This window comes from Lissotriton helveticus, chromosome 6 (genome assembly GCF_964261635.1).
Source record: "Lissotriton helveticus chromosome 6, aLisHel1.1, whole genome shotgun sequence".
In the NCBI taxonomy this organism is placed as follows: Eukaryota; Metazoa; Chordata; class Amphibia; order Caudata; family Salamandridae; genus Lissotriton; species Lissotriton helveticus.
The window spans coordinates 165,277,667-165,294,139 of record NC_136067.1 but is presented as its reverse complement, the minus strand read 5'-3'; the positions used below and the strand labels follow the sequence as shown (position 1 = coordinate 165,294,139).

The following is a 16,473-nucleotide window of genomic DNA, read 5'->3' as shown; positions in this document are numbered from 1 at the left end:
GCACACAAACACTCATTTATGCACACAGAAACATGCAGATGCTGAAGGAGAGAAACGCACACAGACACACGTGGGAACACACAGACCCAACGCCCGCAAGCACAGTGTGGGGGTCGTCGGATTGTCATATGAAAGGGTCCCGGGTCCGGGCACTTGGGTGGAGACCGCAGGGTGCGCCGGTCCGGGAGAAGGTGAATCTCTTCCCTCGCAGCCTCTTCTCGCTGCTCCAAATTAATCACAATATTGATTTAAAGTTAGGTAAACACCGCGCACACCTTCCTTGCAGAGAGTCTGGCAGCCCTGAGCCGAGAGGAGAGAGGAGGAAGTGAGACTGGTGAGGCGGGGCGGGGACCTCCGCCGCCAGACGGTGAGGCAGCTCAGTGGCAGGAGCGCCTGCGGCCAACTGCGCGCCTCTCTCGCTGGTGGCAGGAATCAGTGCTCCAGTTACATAGCGCTTCCCGAGGCACTTCTGGCGTTTTTATGCGCTGTTTAAGCACTAAACATTAGCTTTAGAATGGTATTTCATTTACCGACCATGGAATGATGGAAGGCTGGCGCTGCCTTGCTATGTTCTCAGACCTCACGATGTGATTCGCGTTTTACTCACAAGCTTCTGCTGGGGGTGTAGGATATGAAATAGAAGAATGCCAATACAGCTTGGTTGTTGCAGAATGAAACGAGAAAAGGCAAAATAAAAGCGTAGTGCTTAGTTCTCCTGTTTTTCACAATCAAACTAATAGTGCAGCAGTCAGCCCCGAGAACGAAGGACTCGTTCCTTGGCGCTTTAACAATCATTTTCATTCCAGCGCTATGGCTGTCCTTTGTCTGCGGCCACTGAAGGACAGGAGGCTGGGTCAGCCTTAGCGAGGTATGAAGTAGTGGCTCACAGGCTACACGCGGCCCCTACTTCCGGCGCATTAACCAACTGTAGGTGCAAGAAGTAGGGCTACGGGGGTGCTGTGGAACCCACAATAACCATGTTGGAGGTGAATATAGGTGGATGAGCAGCAAAGATGACTTACATTTGTCACATCTGCTGCGCGTTCAAAGACCAAGGTCAAAGGTCAGTCTAGTCTGCTGACAAATTGCTGCTTATTTTAACATGACACTAGTGTTTGCTTTTGTGTCTCTGTTTCCAAATTGTGAGTATTTTGTAAAGTGAAATATGTGACAATCTTACTGGGAGTGTGAAAGGGAAGTCTGCAGGATGTCGTTGTTTCTAACACTCAGCATTTGAGTGCCCATAAAATGAACTGCACACATATTTTAAAATACACCAGCAGTTAGGAAAGCCCCAACGAAACCCCTTTTTTTGTAATTCTGAAGCTCAACGATACAAGAATCAGAGATAACAACGATTTTAATTGAATCAAAACAAGACACTTGGTGATGTGCAAATGATCACTATTCACTGAATCTTCATTTACACACGTTCTCGTTTGTGCCTATTTTCAATTTTAGCAGTAAAACTGGAAGATCTTGAATGATATAGACTTACACAAAAGTGTCCGTTTACCATGTTTTTGGTATTCACAAATAATGAGTTTACATTTATTAATAGTAATTTTACCACTGTGCACACCTGCCAGAGACCCGAACATGTAAAGATAGGCCAGTCCTGGCTTTTTATGTGAGGAGTTCTATGTAGCGACTATGGAGTCTACCAGTCTTAAAAGGACTTTTAGTAAAATTAAACTAGTAGTTTGTGAATAGAAAGTAAGAGTAACCACGCACAAAGTTGTGTGACCCAGGCCCAGGTATGTGCAGATGTAGTGCTCCTTTCAAAGGTAATGTGCTTCCGGTGAATGACCGGTCGCTACCACCCCTTGTTTTAGTGATATATTTGTGACATTGGGCTCCAACGTGCAACACCAGCTCCATCCTTCACCCTCTCAGCGGCCCGGCGGAGTGGGCGTGGCTCAGTTCCTACAGCGGCTCTCTGTGATGCTTGCATTTTTCTGCATCCCTCTGTGCTCAGTGATATTATTGGTGGCAGTGCCAAGGTGGCCTGGTGAGATATTTGAGTGGCAATACAAAGGAATAATAAGGGACACAAATTCGAGGTTATGCGAAAAAGAAGGAAACTAGGAAGAAAAAAAATCGATGCACCCCGAAGCCGGGTGGGAAAACGTGCAAATAAACAGAGCTACGAAACACGCGGAAAGAAGGAATCCGTGAAGGGGGAAATGCCGAGGTGTCGCTGTGTCGGGGAGGGACCCGGGGGAGGTAGTAAAGCCACCCTGTAAAGAGGCACCCCTGCCCAGCGCTGCTGAGTGACGAGCCTGGGCCCGGGGCTTGGCAGGGACAGACCCACCCTGGGTGGGTAGAGAGGTGGCAGCGAGGTTACCCTGTAAAGTGGCTGCTCCTGTGGCTTGGCAGGGACAGAGCCACCCTGGGTGGGTAGAGAGAGGTGGCAGTGAGGTGACCCTATAAAGTGGGTGCTCCTGTGGCTTGGCAGGGAGAGAGCCACCCTGGGTGGGTGGGGAGAGGTGGCAGTGACCCTGTAAAGTGGCTGCTCCTGTGGCTTGGCAGGGTGCGAGCCACTCAGGGTGGGTGGAGAGGGGTGGCAGTGAGGTGACCCGGTAAAGTGGCTGCTCCTGTGATTTGGCAGGGACAGACCCACCCAGGGTGGGTGGAGAGAGGTGGCAGTGAGGTGACCCTGTAAAATGGCTGCTCCTGTGGCTTGGCAGGGTGCGAGCCACCCAGGGTGGGTGGAGAGAGGTGGCAGTGAGGTGACCCTGTAAAGTGGCTGCTCCCGGGGCTTGGCAGGGTGCGAGCCACCCTGGGTGGGTAGAGAGGTGGCAGCGAGGTGACCCTATAAAGTGGGTGCTCCTGTGGCTTGGCATGGACAGAGCCACCCAGGGTGGGTAGAGAGAGGTGGCAGTGAGGTGCCCCTGTAAAGTGGCTGCTCCTGTGGCTTGGCAGGGACAGAGCCACCCAGGGTGGGTAGAGAGAGGTGGCAGTGAGGTGCCCCTGTAAAGTGGCTGCTCCTGTGGCTTGGCAGGGTGCGAGCCACCCAGGGTGGGTGGTGAGAGGGGACATTGAGATGACCCTGATGCGCCCGGGGCTTGGCAGGGCGAGGTGCCTGTAAAGTGGCACCCCTGCCCGGCGCTGCCGCTGACGAGCCTGGGCCCCGATGCCCGGCAGAGTGCGAGCCACGCTCCTGGGACGAGCCCTCGAGCCTTGGCACGGCGCCCTTTCCCGTTACGAACTAGGAGGAGCCGCGGAGCCCAGGCACCTGGGGTGTCATTGGAGGATCCGCTCCCGCGGAGATGATAAATAGGGAGGGAACCAGGAACTGCCAGGCAGAGCGGCCGAGGAGCGCCTGCTGCAGGGAGTGAGGAGGGCGAGAGGGAAGAGCGAGCAGTGGAGAAGAGAAGAGGCGCACACAGCACACTCCGACACCCTGCCAGCCGCCCACATGGCCTCTCTCCTGGGCACCTACCCCTGGCCCCCCGAGGGCCTGGACTGTTCCTCCATGGACGGCGAGCTGTCGGACGGCCTCTCACCCCACCGCTCCCCCGCCCCTGGGGGGGAGCACAAGGCGGCGGAGACCCGGATCCGGAGGCCCATGAACGCGTTCATGGTGTGGGCCAAGGATGAGCGGAAGCGGCTGGCCGTGCAGAACCCGGACCTGCACAACGCCGAGCTCAGCAAGATGCTGGGTAAGGACCAGGGCCGTTATAGCAGGTTACTGCCTTCTCCCATCGGAGTGGGCTGAGGGGCTCCAGCACCAGGCAAGAGGCTGGGTACAGTGATCAGGGCACTTACCGCTGGTTAATGCCTACTGGAGGGAGAAGACCTCTACACAGGGGCCAGCAAGAGGCTGGGCACAGTGATCAGAGCACTTATCGGTGGTTAATGCCTACTGGAGGGAGAAGACCTCTACACAGGGGCCAGCAAGAGGCTGGGCACAGTGATCAGGGCACTTATCGGTGGTTAATGCCCACTCTAGGGAGTCAACTTCTACACAGGGGCCAGCAAGAGGCTGGGCACAGTGATCAGGGCACTTACAGGTGGTTAATGCCTACTGGAGGGAGAAGACCTCTACACAGGGGCCAGCAAGAGGCTGGGCACAGTGATCAGAGCACTTATCGGTGGTTAATGCCCACTCTAGGGAGTCAACTTCTACACAGGGGCCAGCAAGAGGCTGGGCACAGTGATCAGGGCACTTACAGGTGGTTAATGCCTACTGGAGGGAGAAGACCTCTACACAGGGGCCCGCAAGAGGCTGGGTACAGTGATCAGGGCACTTATCGGTGGTTAATGCCCACTCTAGGGAGTCAACTTCTACACAGGGGCCAGCAAGAGGCTGGGCACAGTGATCAGGGCGCTTACCGGTGGTTAATGCCTACTGGAGGGAGAAGACCTCTACAGAGAGGCCAGGAAGATGTCATTAGGGCAGTTATCGCTGGTTAATGCCTTCTCCGTGAGGGGTAGTGTGTGGGTGCTGCACACTGACAGAATGCACCTCCCAAGATGCTGGGTGGGTAAGAGCACGGTCATTATCACTCGTTAACGCATTTGGTAATCAGTGGGTGAGATTTCAGGTTTCACTGCAGGAGTTTGGTGTCTTCAGTCAGCCGTGCAGGTTTACTTACCCCTCATACGTACTTCCCTGTTTTCTGTCATCTTTTATCCTGTACTTTGTGATCCTCTGGGATGACCTAGTGGGCTTCTGCACCTGCTGCAAATGCATTGCTTCGGTTTACGAAACTGTGCGTGGTATTAGCAACGGCTGTAAATCACAGCGCTGCGAAGCCACTCAACAGTAGCGCTGTTTAAAACAATAGTATCATGTTTATTATTTAATTTCCTCTAACGAGTTAAACAAACAGCACCCACCAAGATAAGTAAATCGCAGTTTCCGAAGCCGCGTGGTTGGTTCCACGATTTCGTGGTTTTTACTTATTTAAGTACAATTTCTCAATTGCACCTGTTTTGAAAAACCCGTGAGATATCAACTCTCGGAGGTGCTATGATTGTTTCAACAGCATTGCAGCGCTAGTGTCTCGTTCTGATCACTAGCGCCGAGATCACCATTACTAGTGACAGCGCCATGGCCGCCATTGTTATCACTGTTGTTATTAGTGACCGCAGCGCTTTTATCGGTGTTATCATTTTTCACGCTCCCCATAATGCCCCTCCCTTTTGCTGGTGTTCTCGAGACTGCTTCCAGGAGTGCTAGACCCGTGTTTCACTGTTCTCGAGTGCCAGATCCGTGTTTCACTGGTGTTCTCGACACTGCTTCCAATAGCGCCCACCTCTTATTGTACTGGTGGGTGTTCTCCTGACTGCTTCCAATAGCGCCCACCTCTTATTTCAATGGTGTTCTCGTGACTGCTTCCAATAGCGCCCACCTCTTATTTCACTGGTGTTCTCCTGACTGCTTCCAATAGCGCCCACCTCTTATTTCACTGGTGTTCTCGTGACTGCTTCCAATAGCGCCCACCTCTTATTTCACTGGTGTTCTCCTGACTGCTTCCAATAGCGCCCACCTCTTATTTCACTGGTGTTCCCCTGACTGCTTCCAATAGCGCCCACCTCTTATTTCACTGGTGTTCTCGTGACTGCTTCCAATAGCGCCTACCTCTTATTTCACTGGTGTTCTCGTGACTGCTTCCAATAGCGCCCACCTCTTATTTCACTGGTGTTCTCCTGACTGCTTCCAATAGCGCCCACCTCTTATTTCACTGGTTTTCTCGTGACTGCTTCCAATAGCGCCCACCTCTTATTTCACTGGTGTTCTCCTGACTGCTTCCAATAGCGCCCACCTCTTATTTCACTGGTGTTCCCCTGACTGCTTCCAATAGCGCCCACCTCTTATTTCACTGGTGTTCTCCTGACTGCTTCCAATAGCGCCCACCTCTTATTTCACTGGTGTTCTCCTGACTGCTTCCAATAGCGCCCACCTCTTATTTCACTGGTGTTCTCCTGACTGCTTCCAATAGCGCCCACCTCTTATTTCACTGGTGTTCTCCTGACTGCTTCCAATAGCGCCCACCTCTTATTTCACTGGTGTTCTCGTGACTGCTTCCAATAGCGCCCACCTCTTATTTCACTGGTGTTCTCCTGACTGCTTCCAATAGCGCCCACCTTTTATTTCACTGGTGTTCTCCTGACTGCTTCCAATAGCGCCCACCTCTTATTTCACTGGTGTTCTCGTGACTGCTTCCAATAGCGCCCACCTCTTATTTCACTGGTGTTCTCCTGACTGCTTCCAATAGCGCCCACCTTTTATTTCACTGGTGTTCTCCTGACTGCTTCCAATAGCGCCCACCTTTTATTTCACTGGTGTTCTCGAGACTGCTTCCAGAAGTGCCAGACCGTATTTTTGCTAGTTTTATTATGACTACTGTCAATAACACCCGCCCCTTGTGCTACTTGTATTAACATGACTGCTCCCAATAATTTCAAATCCTTATTTTACTGGTGTTTTCATGATTGCTTCCAGTAGTCCCAAGTTTTACTGGTGTTATCGTGATTGCTCCCAATAGTTCCAGGCCTGTGTTTTACTGGTGTTATCGTGATTGCTCCCACCAGCTCGACTCGTGTTTTACTGGTGTTATCGTGATTGCTCCCAATAGTTCCAGGCCTGTGTTTTACTGGTGTGTTCTGATTGCTTCCAGTAGTTCCAGACCCGTGTTTTACTGGTGTTATTGTGAATGCTCCCACCAGCTCGACTCGTGTTTTACTGGTGTTATCGTGATTGCTCCCAACGGCTCCAGACCCGAGTTTTACTGGTGTTATTGTGATTGCTCCCAATAGTTCCAGGCCTGTGTTTTACTGGTGTGTTCTGATTGCTTCCAGTAGTTCCAGACCCGTGTTTTACTGGTGTTATTGTGAATGCTCCCACCAGCTCGACTCGTGTTTTACTGGTGTTATCGTGATTGCTCCCAACGGCTCCAGACCCGAGTTTTACTGGTGTTATTGTGATTGCTCCCAATAGTTCCAGGCCTGTGTTTTACTGGTGTGTTGTGATTGCTTCCAGTAGTGCCAGACCCATATTTTACTGGTGTTATCGTGATTGCTCCTAATAGTTCCAGACCTGTGTTTTACTGGTGTATTGTGATTGCTTCCAGTAGTGCCAGACACATATTTTACTGGTGTTATCGTGATTGCTCCTAATAGTTCCAGACCTGTGTTTTACTGGTGTATTGTGATTGCTTCCAGTAGTGCCAGACCCATATTTTACTGGTGTTATCGTGATTGCTCCTAATAGTTCCAGACCTGTGTTTTACTGGTGTATTGTGATTGCTTCCAGTAGTGCCAGACACATATTTTACTGGTGTTATCGTGATTGCTCCCAATAGTTCCAGGCCTGTGTTTTACTGGTGTGTTGTGATTGCTTCCAGTAGTGCCAGACCCATATTTTACTGGTGTTATCGTGATTGCTCCTAATAGTTCCAGACCTGTGTTTTACTGGTGTATTGTGATTGCTTCCAGTAGTGCCAGACACATATTTTACTGGTGTTATCGTGATTGCTCCTAATAGTTCCAGACCTGTGTTTTACTGGTGTTATTGTGATTGCTCCCAATAGTTCCAGGCCTGTGTTTTACTGGTGTGTTGTGATTGCTTCCAGTAGTGCCAGACACATATTTTACTGGTGTTATCGTGATTGCTCCCAATAGTTCCAGTCCAGTGTTTTACTGGTGTTATCGTGATTGCTCCTAACAGCTCCAGACCCGAGTTTTACTGGTGTTATCGTGATTGCTCCCAATAATTCTAGGCCCGTGTTTTACTGGTGTATTGTGATTGCTCCCAACAGTTCCAGGCCCGTGTTTTACTGGTGTTATTGTGATTGCTTCCAGTAGTGCCAGACCCATATTTTACTGGTGTTATCGTGATTGCTCCCAATAAATCCAGTCCAGTGTTTTACTGGTGTTATCGTGATTGCTCCTAACAGCTCCAGACCCGAGTTTTACTGGTGTTATCGTGATTGCTCCCAATAATTCTAGGCCCGTGTTTTACTGGTGTATTGTGATTGCTCCCAGCAGTTCCAGGCCCGTGTTTTACTGGTGTTATTGTGATTGCTCCCAACAGTTCCAGGCCCGTGTTTTACTGGTGTTATCATGATTGCTTCCAATAGTTCCAGGCCCGAGTTTTACTGGTGTTATCGTGATTGCTCCAAAAAATTCTAGGCCCGTGTTTTACTGGTGTCTTGTGATTGCTTCCAACAGTTCCAGGCCCGAGTTTTACTGGTGTTATCGTGATTGCTCCCAACAGTTCCAGGTCCGTGTTTTACTGGTGTTATCGTGATTGCTCCCAACAGTTCTAGGCCCGTGTTTTACTGGTGTTATCGTGATTGCTCCCAACAGTTCCAGGCCTGTGTTTTACTGGTGTGTTCTGATTGCTTCCAGTAGTTCCAGACCCGTGTTTTACTGGTGTTATTGTGAATGCTCCCACCAGCTCGACTCGTGTTTTACTGGTGTTATCGTGATTGCTCCCAATAGTTCCAGGCCTGTTTTTTACGGGTGTTAGCGTGATTGCTCCCAATAGTTCCAGGCCTGTGTTTTACTGGTGTGTTGTGATTGCTTCTAGTAGTTCCAGACCCGTGTTTTACTGGTGTTATTGTGAATGCTCCCACCAGCTCCAGACCCGTGCTTTACTGGTGTTATCGTGATTGCTCCCAATAGTTCCAGGCCTGTATTTTACGGGTGTTATCGTGATTGCTCCCAATAGTTCCAGACCCGTGTTTTACTGGTGTTATTGTGATTGCTTCCAGTAGTTCCAGACCCGTGTTTTACTGGTGTTATTGTGATTCCTCCCAGTAGTTCCAGGCCTGTTTTTTACGGGTGTTATCGTGATTGCTCCCAATAGTTCCAGGCCTGTTTTTTACGGGTGTTATCGTGATTGCTCCCAATAGTTCCAGGCCTGTTTTTTACGGGTGTTATCGTGATTGCTCCCAATAGTTCCAGGCCTGTGTTTTACTGGTGTGTTGTGATTGCTTCTAGTAGTTCCAGACCCGTGTTTTACTGGTGTTATTGTGATTGCTTCCAGTAGTTCCAGACTCGTGTTTTACTGGTGTTATTGTGATTCCTCCCAGTAGTTCCAGGCCTGTGTTTTACTGGTGTTATCGTGATTGGTTCCAGTAGTTCCAGACCCGTGTTTTACGGGTGTTATCGTGATTGCTCCCAATAGTTCCAGACCTGTGTTTTACTGGTGTGTTGTGATTGCTTCTAGTAGTTCCAGACCCGTGTTTTACTGGTGTTATTGTGAATGCTCTCACCAGCTCCAGACCCGTGTTTTACTGGTGTTATTGTGATTGCTTCCAGTAGTTCCAGATCTGTATTTTACGGGTGTTATTGTGATTCCTCCCAGTAGTTCCAGGCCTGTGTTTTACTGGTGTTATCGTGATTGGTTCCAGTAGTGCCAGACCAGAATTTTACTGGTGTTATTGAGACTGCTCGCAATAGTTCCAGACCTGTGTTTTACTGGTGTTATCATGATTGTTCCCACTAGTTCCAGGCATTTGTTTTTTTGGTGCTATCTTGGTTGTTCCCAGTAGTTCCTGACCAGTGTTTTATTGGTGTTATCATGATTGCTCCCAATAGTTCCAGACCCTTGTTTTGCTGTTGTTCTCGTGATTGCTCCAAATAGTGCCAAATCCTTGTTTTACTGGTGTTCTCATGACTGCTATCAATAGTTCCAGACCCTTGATTTTACTGGCGTTCTCGTGACTGCTTCTAGAAGTGCCAGACCCCTATTTTGCTGGTATTAATGTAACTGCTACCACAAAGACCAGACCCGTGTTTTTCTGGTGTTCTCATGACTGCTCCCAATAAAACCAGACCAGTGTTTCACTGGTGTTCTCATGACTGCTCCCCAAAAAATCAGACCCTTGTTTTGACTCGGCGTGGCCCCTAGTTGACCTCAGCCCTGTGAAAACTTGGTATTTCCGCTGGTGTGGGCACAGCTACTGGAGGTGCCCTGGGCCATGTAGAGTCTTGAGTAGAGTGCAAATAGCAAGTTTAGGACAAACTCCTGTGCCTCTTCACTGCATGGCTCTAATGCGCTGGAACATGCTCGCCTACGCCTCTTCACTGCACGGGTCTTATGCGCTGGAACATGCTCGCCTTCACCCCTTTACTGCAGGGCTCTTAGGCGCTGTAACATGCTTGTATTCGCCTTTTCACTGTAAGGCTCCTAGCGCTGTAATACGCTCGCCTGCACCTCTTCACTGCAGGGCTCCATGGCGCTGTAGCACGCTCTCCTTTTCACTGCAGGGCTCTTTGGCACTGTAACCAGCTCCCCTTTTCACTGCAAGGCTCTTTGGCACTGTAACCAGCTCCCCTTTTCACTGCAGGGCTCTTTGACACTGTAACCAGCTCCCCTTTTCACTGCAGGGCTCTTTGACACTGTAACCCGCTCCCCTTTTCACTGCAGGGCTCTTTGTCACTGTAACCAGCCCCCCTTTTCACTGCTGGGTTCCTTGGCACTGTAACCAGCTCCCTTTTTTACTGCAGGGCTCTTTGGCACTGTAACCAGCTCCCCTTTTCACTGCAGGGTTCCTTGGAGCTGTAACTCGTTCCCCTTTTCACTGCAGGGTTCCTTGGCACTGTAACCAGCTCCCCTTTTCACTGCAGGGCTCTTTGGCACTGTAACCAGCTCCCCTTTTCACTGCAAGGCTCTTTGTCACTATAACCAGCCTCCCTTTTCACTGCTAGGTTCCTTGGCACTGTAACCAGCTCCCCTTTTCACTGCAGGGTTCCTTGGAGCTGTAACCAGACCCCCTTTTCACTGCTGGGTTCCTTGGCACTGTAACCAGCTCCCTTTTTCACTGCAGGGCTCTTTGGCACTGTAACCAGCTCCCCTTTTCACTGCAGGGCTCTTTGGCACTGTAACCCGCTCCCCTTTTCACTGCAGGGTTCCTTGGCACTGTAACCAGCTCCCCTTTTCACTGCAGGGCTCTGTGGCACTGTAACTCGCTCCCCTTTTCACTGCATGGCTCTTTGGCACTGTAACCCGCTCCCCTTTTCACTGCAGGGTTCCTTGGCACTATAGCCAGCTCCCCTTTTCACTGCAGGGCTCTTTGGCACTGTAACCCGCTCCCCTTTTCACTGCAGGGTTCCTTGGAGCTTTAACACACTCCCCTTTTCACTGCAAGGCTCCTTGGTGCTGTAGCGCACTCTCCTTTTCACTGCAAGGCTCTTTGGCACTGTAACACACTCCCCTTTTCACTACAGGGCTCTTTGGCGCTGTAACATGCTCACCTGCACATCTTTACTGCTTGGTGCTTTAGCGTTGTAACAAGCTTGCCTTCTCCTCTTCACTGCAGGGCTCTTTGACGCTGTAACACTTGCCTTCGCCATTTCACTGCAGGGTTCTTTGGCGCTGTAACACACTCCCCTGTGCCTCTTCACTGCACAGCTCTTTGGCGCTGTAACACCCTCGCCTCTTCACTGCAGGGCTCTTTGGCGCTGTAACACGCCGCCTGCGCCTCTTCTCTGCCAACTCTTTGGTGCTGTAACACACTTGCCTGCGCCTCTTCACTGCACGGCTCTTTGGCGCTGTAACACCCTCGCCTCTTCACTGCAGGGCTCTTTGGCGCTGTAACACGCCGCCTGCGCCTCTTCTCTGCCAACTCTTTGGTGCTGTAACACACTTGCCTGCGCCTCTTCACTGCACGGCTCTTTGGCGCTGTAACACCCTCGCCTCTTCACTGCAGGGCTCTTTGGCGCTGTAACACGCCGCCTGCGCCTCTTCTCTGCCAACTCTTTGGTGCTGTAACACACTTGCCTGCGCCTCTTCACTGCACGGCTCTTTGGCGCTGTAACACCCTCGCCTCTTCACTGCAGGGCTCTTTGGCGCTGTAACACACTCCCCTGTACCTCTTCACTGCACGGCTCTTTGGCGCTGTAACACCCTCGCCTCTTCACTGCAGGGCTCTTTGGCGCTGTAACACGCCGCCTGCGCCTCTTCTCTGCCAACTCTTGGGTGCTGTAACACACTTGCCTGCACCTCTTCACTGCACGGCTCTTCGGCGCTGTAACACCCTCGCCTCTTCACTGCACGGGTTCATGGCGCTGTAACATGCTCGCAAAGACAAAACAAAAGATATTTAAAAATGGCTGTTTGATTTGATAATGACTTGGATGAATTGTGATACATCTGGCAGCCGCTCGTACAGCTCAGCTCCTTTGCTTCAAATGTAATTGTGGTGCGTTCAGTGAGAACAAGGCTGTTTGGGTTGAGGTCAAAGTAGCATGTCGCATTTGAAATCTTGACGTGATCTTTGATGTGCTCTACAACGAAAAGCGCCGAAACAAAACAGAGCGCTTCATTCACACTACTTTGAGGCTTATTTACAAGCCCCAGGCGCCGCCGGTGCGTCGCCTTTAATATGGGAAAGACTGAGTGGCGCACAGGCGGCGCATGGGGCTTGTAAATACAACCCTTTTGTATTTGTGCTGTTTGTGTAAAATCGGGTTCATGCTTTTGATCTATGCTTCGGGGATTACTACACACAGACACGGCGATTTTTAAAAGACGGCACTTCCGCGTCACTGCGCAGGCACACAACTGTACATTACAGTCCGAGTTATTAAAAAACAGTAAGACGAGTAATTTTGTGCATATTTCAGTCCGCTTTTTTGTGAAATTAGGTATATTGTGCACTTCAATCTTTTTTTTTATAAAGTAACTTGGTTTATGACGAGTTTGGTACTGCCTTAGGTTTACAAGTCACCTGGGTATGAAGTGTACGGATGTCTTGTTTTTAAAAGTCAGTCCGAGGATGCTGTATGCATTACACTTGTTTTATGAAGTAGGTTTGGGTATGGAGTCCATGACTGAACCCCGTTTTAAAAAGGAGGTCGGGTGTTCGGGTGTGATGCGCACAGTCCAGTGTTACTTATATAAAGCAACGAGATATGTTCAGAAACGGATGTAAGGAACTGATGGACTATGTTTAACAGTTTGCCCTTAAAACAGCTAAATTGTGTATGTACAACATCACAACAGGCGTACAGAAGGTAGTTGTGTGATACGTTCAGTAGTTTATAAAGTAGCGGTGCGATGCTGACGACACAATACATGGACTTGTGCATTCCATACGTTCAAGAACAATTTACACGGCGAAACGTGTTTATTTTACACAACAGCTGTAAAACGACAATAAACACATCTTTCCTACATAACTATTATATCTGGATATTGCTACATTACGGTAATGTCGTATGTGAGATCCCTGCTGACTCTACAGGAGTAAGGCTGTAAAGTACACTCACTAGCCTCTGTTGTGTATTATTTCTTATACCTCTTCCCGGAGTAAACTCGATATGTGCCCTTTATTTCCCTGCATTTTGTAGAAAAGTACAGCGTTGATCAGAGCGCCCTGCTCATTTTACACAAGTAAAACAGACAAACATATATTTTATTTCTGAAGATAAAACGTTATTTACACACTTTACAATAAATGAAACCGTACAGAGGACATCACGTCTCTACCGACCTCACACGTGTAAAGTACACACCCCCTGCATACTTTATAAAGTAAAGCTGTACTGCGCGCATCCGAGCCCTGTTTACAGCCCTGCTTCCTTTATAAAGTAAAGCTGCTCGGCGCGCATCGGAGCCCTGTTTCCTTTATAGAGTAAAGCTGTACTGCGCGCATTGTAGCCCTGCTTACTTTACAAAAACGAAACTGTACAGGGGACATCACATTCCTGCCGACCTCCCACACGTAAAGATGTAAATACCGCCTGCTTACTTTAAGAAGTAAAGCTGTTGGGCGCGCATCGGATCCCTGCTTATTTGATAAAAGTACAACTCCAGACTGAAATGCATAATTTACCCAAGTAAAATGCAATATACGCATCCCGTGCTTCAAATCTGCAATGCACTCCTCATGGCCTTGCCTCCTCTCTGAAAGTAAAGCTGCAATGTACTTGTCACACCCCTGCTTACCGCACACAAGTAAACCGTGCTGAACACACCCTGCCCTCCTTACTCAGCAACAGTGAAACTGTAGCCTGCACCCCCACCCAGCTTTCTTTCACAGACGCCTCTGCCTGCACCCCCTGCTCGCATCCTGCCCGGCTTCCTGTACGGGAATAACCCTGTAATGCACACGCCTCATCCGTGCTTCCTCCATGGAAGTAAGCCCATCCGCCCTGCCCCCTTACACCTCCTTGGCTGCGACTCCCAAGATCCTTGGCCTTGCGCCACCGATGCATCACTTTTAAAATGGGAAAAAGTGACGCACCGGGGGCGCAAGGCCTTCATAAATAAGGCCCTTTGTGCGGTTCAAGAGATGCGCTTTGGGTAAACAGAACAGCTGCAAAGCAACACGTCTAACTTTAAAGCACTCTGTGGGGAAAAGTGAAACGGAACATTTTTTGTGGTTATACAGCTGAGTGCGTGTCGTGTTACTCTTCTCCTATCCCTGTAGTACAGAACACGAGGGTGCAGCACAACTACTTTTATAAGGCTATACAGCAGGCACACACAACACATCAACTCACACATACAAGGGAGTTTCGGCAGGATTAGTACGTGTGGCGTGCCCTTTGGCTGCGTGACATGCAAACGCGTATGTTAACATGTAATTACACGAGCACACAGAGTGGGCATGCACTCTATCAGATGAAAGGGAACACTGGAGCGTGGCCGTCCCGGCCCTACTAGCTAGGCGGGCTTTACTCAAACACGTAAACAAGCACTGGCACCGCTCATGAAATGAAGTGTAAGTCCACCCCCTCCTTTACTAGCGGGGTTACACATTAGTGCTGCGGGCTTTACTCAAACACGTAAACAAGCACTGGCACCGCTCATGAAATGAAGTGTAAGTCCAGCCCCTCCTTTACTAGCGGAGTTACACATTACTGCTGCGGGCCTTACTCAAACACGTAAACAAGCACTGGCACCGCTCATGAAATGAAGTGTAAGTCCCGTGGGGTTCCACATCAGTGCTGCGGGATTTACTGAAACGCGTAAACAAGCACTGACCAATCATCTCCAAGGGATGGCGCTCCGTTTAGGACTCTAGATCGTAGTGCGTTTCCCCTCGTTCCTGAGGATGGACACTTTACCGACGTGCTGTCACACCAGCGTTCCCCCCTCTCTCTGTCGTGGCTGTCAAGTGACACCGCCCCTCTCAGTGCGCCCGGGATATTTGAATGTGATCGGGGTTAAAGTCAGAAAAGGAAACATGCGACGTGGGTCTGTCCAGAGGCAGCAGGTCACAGCTTCCGTCCCGGGAGACTGAGCTCAGCATTTAAGCTTTCCTGATGGATAAAAGGAGTGCCACGTGCTTGTTCTGTACCAACATTTGATTCAAGCGCCCGTTCAGTGTGTGGTGTGTGCTTGTAGTTTGGTGCCAGATGGGCTGTAACAGGGTCGGATTGGGATCGCAATTATGCCCGGTCAATCCCAAAAAGAAAACATCATTTTCTTAGTCTCCTTGGACTCAGTTTTAGAAAAATGCTTAATAACCTAAGAATTTTAAAACCTATGGAATCAGTAAGATTGGTGAAAACTAGAAGCATTGCATTTGGCCAGGTGGGCAAGGGGAAATAAAATGGCCCAAGGTCCACAATACCTGATTTGCCTAGAGTTGCCACCTGACGTTTTATTTTTACAGACATGACCCCAGTACAGGGTAAGGTGAGGTAAGAATGACCCATCAAATAGAGCAACACCTGACCACCATTAAGGCAGATTGTCACACTTAACACCTTCGACCCGCCCACCATAGCCTGAAGTGCGAGGGCCTTGGAGGGCAGGAATGAGGCAGAAGCCCTTTTAAAACTGGCCCACATGTCACCCTTAGGCACCGGCCAATGCCCGACTGCCCGCCTTCCCAATCCAACCCTGGGCATTAACAGAGAGAGCTGGTGCCCGACACACTGAGCCATGCCCGGTGCACAGAGGCCTTATTAGACCATCCATACAGTGAGATGCCAGACTGTCCTTTTGTCCTAGGGTGACATCATCCACTCGACTGCCACTGTAGCGGTACATGGAGGGACCCCTTTATCTTCTCCCCGCATCATCAGCTAGAAATAAGGATCCTTGAATGCCTCTTTCTTTGATATTGCATCGGTTTCATGGGGCGAGGATCTTGCACTATGGCCAGAGCTGCAGACTTTAAAATTGGGGAACCAGGTTCCAGTCTTGACATCGGCTCAACATCCTGTGATCCTGGGCAAATCACTTAATCTCTCTGGGCCCCAAAAATGAACCTGGCCTTGTAATGTAACTGGTGCTCATGTACAGCCTCGAGTACGGTCGAGCTCGCGCTACATAAAACTGCAAAAAATCACTTGGGCTGTGGGCGCTGCTTTACAGGGGGCACCTAGTGAAGTGGAAAATGGGCCTCTTTTTCTCGCTCCCATATCAGCAGCAATGCTTCTTGCAAAAGTGTCTCTTTTTATGAACACTGGTTAGGTTTTTTGGAATGTATCACTAGGTTAGCCCCTCTAAAGCCATTTTCAAGGGGCCACCAGTGACCGGAAGTACGGCTATTTCCA

The 16,473-nt window shown here is 49.9% G+C and overlaps 1 protein-coding gene across 1 annotated transcript in view; it reads left to right on the top strand.

Annotated features, from left to right (window-relative positions):
• Positions 1 to 3,319: 3,319 nt before the first annotated feature.
• Positions 3,320 to 16,473, top strand: part of SOX7 (SRY-box transcription factor 7) — a 28,079-nt gene continuing 14,925 nt past the window's right edge. Inside the window, exon 1 of the mRNA XM_078647561.1 lies at positions 3,320 to 3,665. Within this exon, the coding sequence (XP_078503687.1) occupies positions 3,422 to 3,665 (244 nt within the window). The 5' untranslated portion in view covers positions 3,320 to 3,421. The remainder of the gene's footprint in view (positions 3,666 to 16,473) is intronic.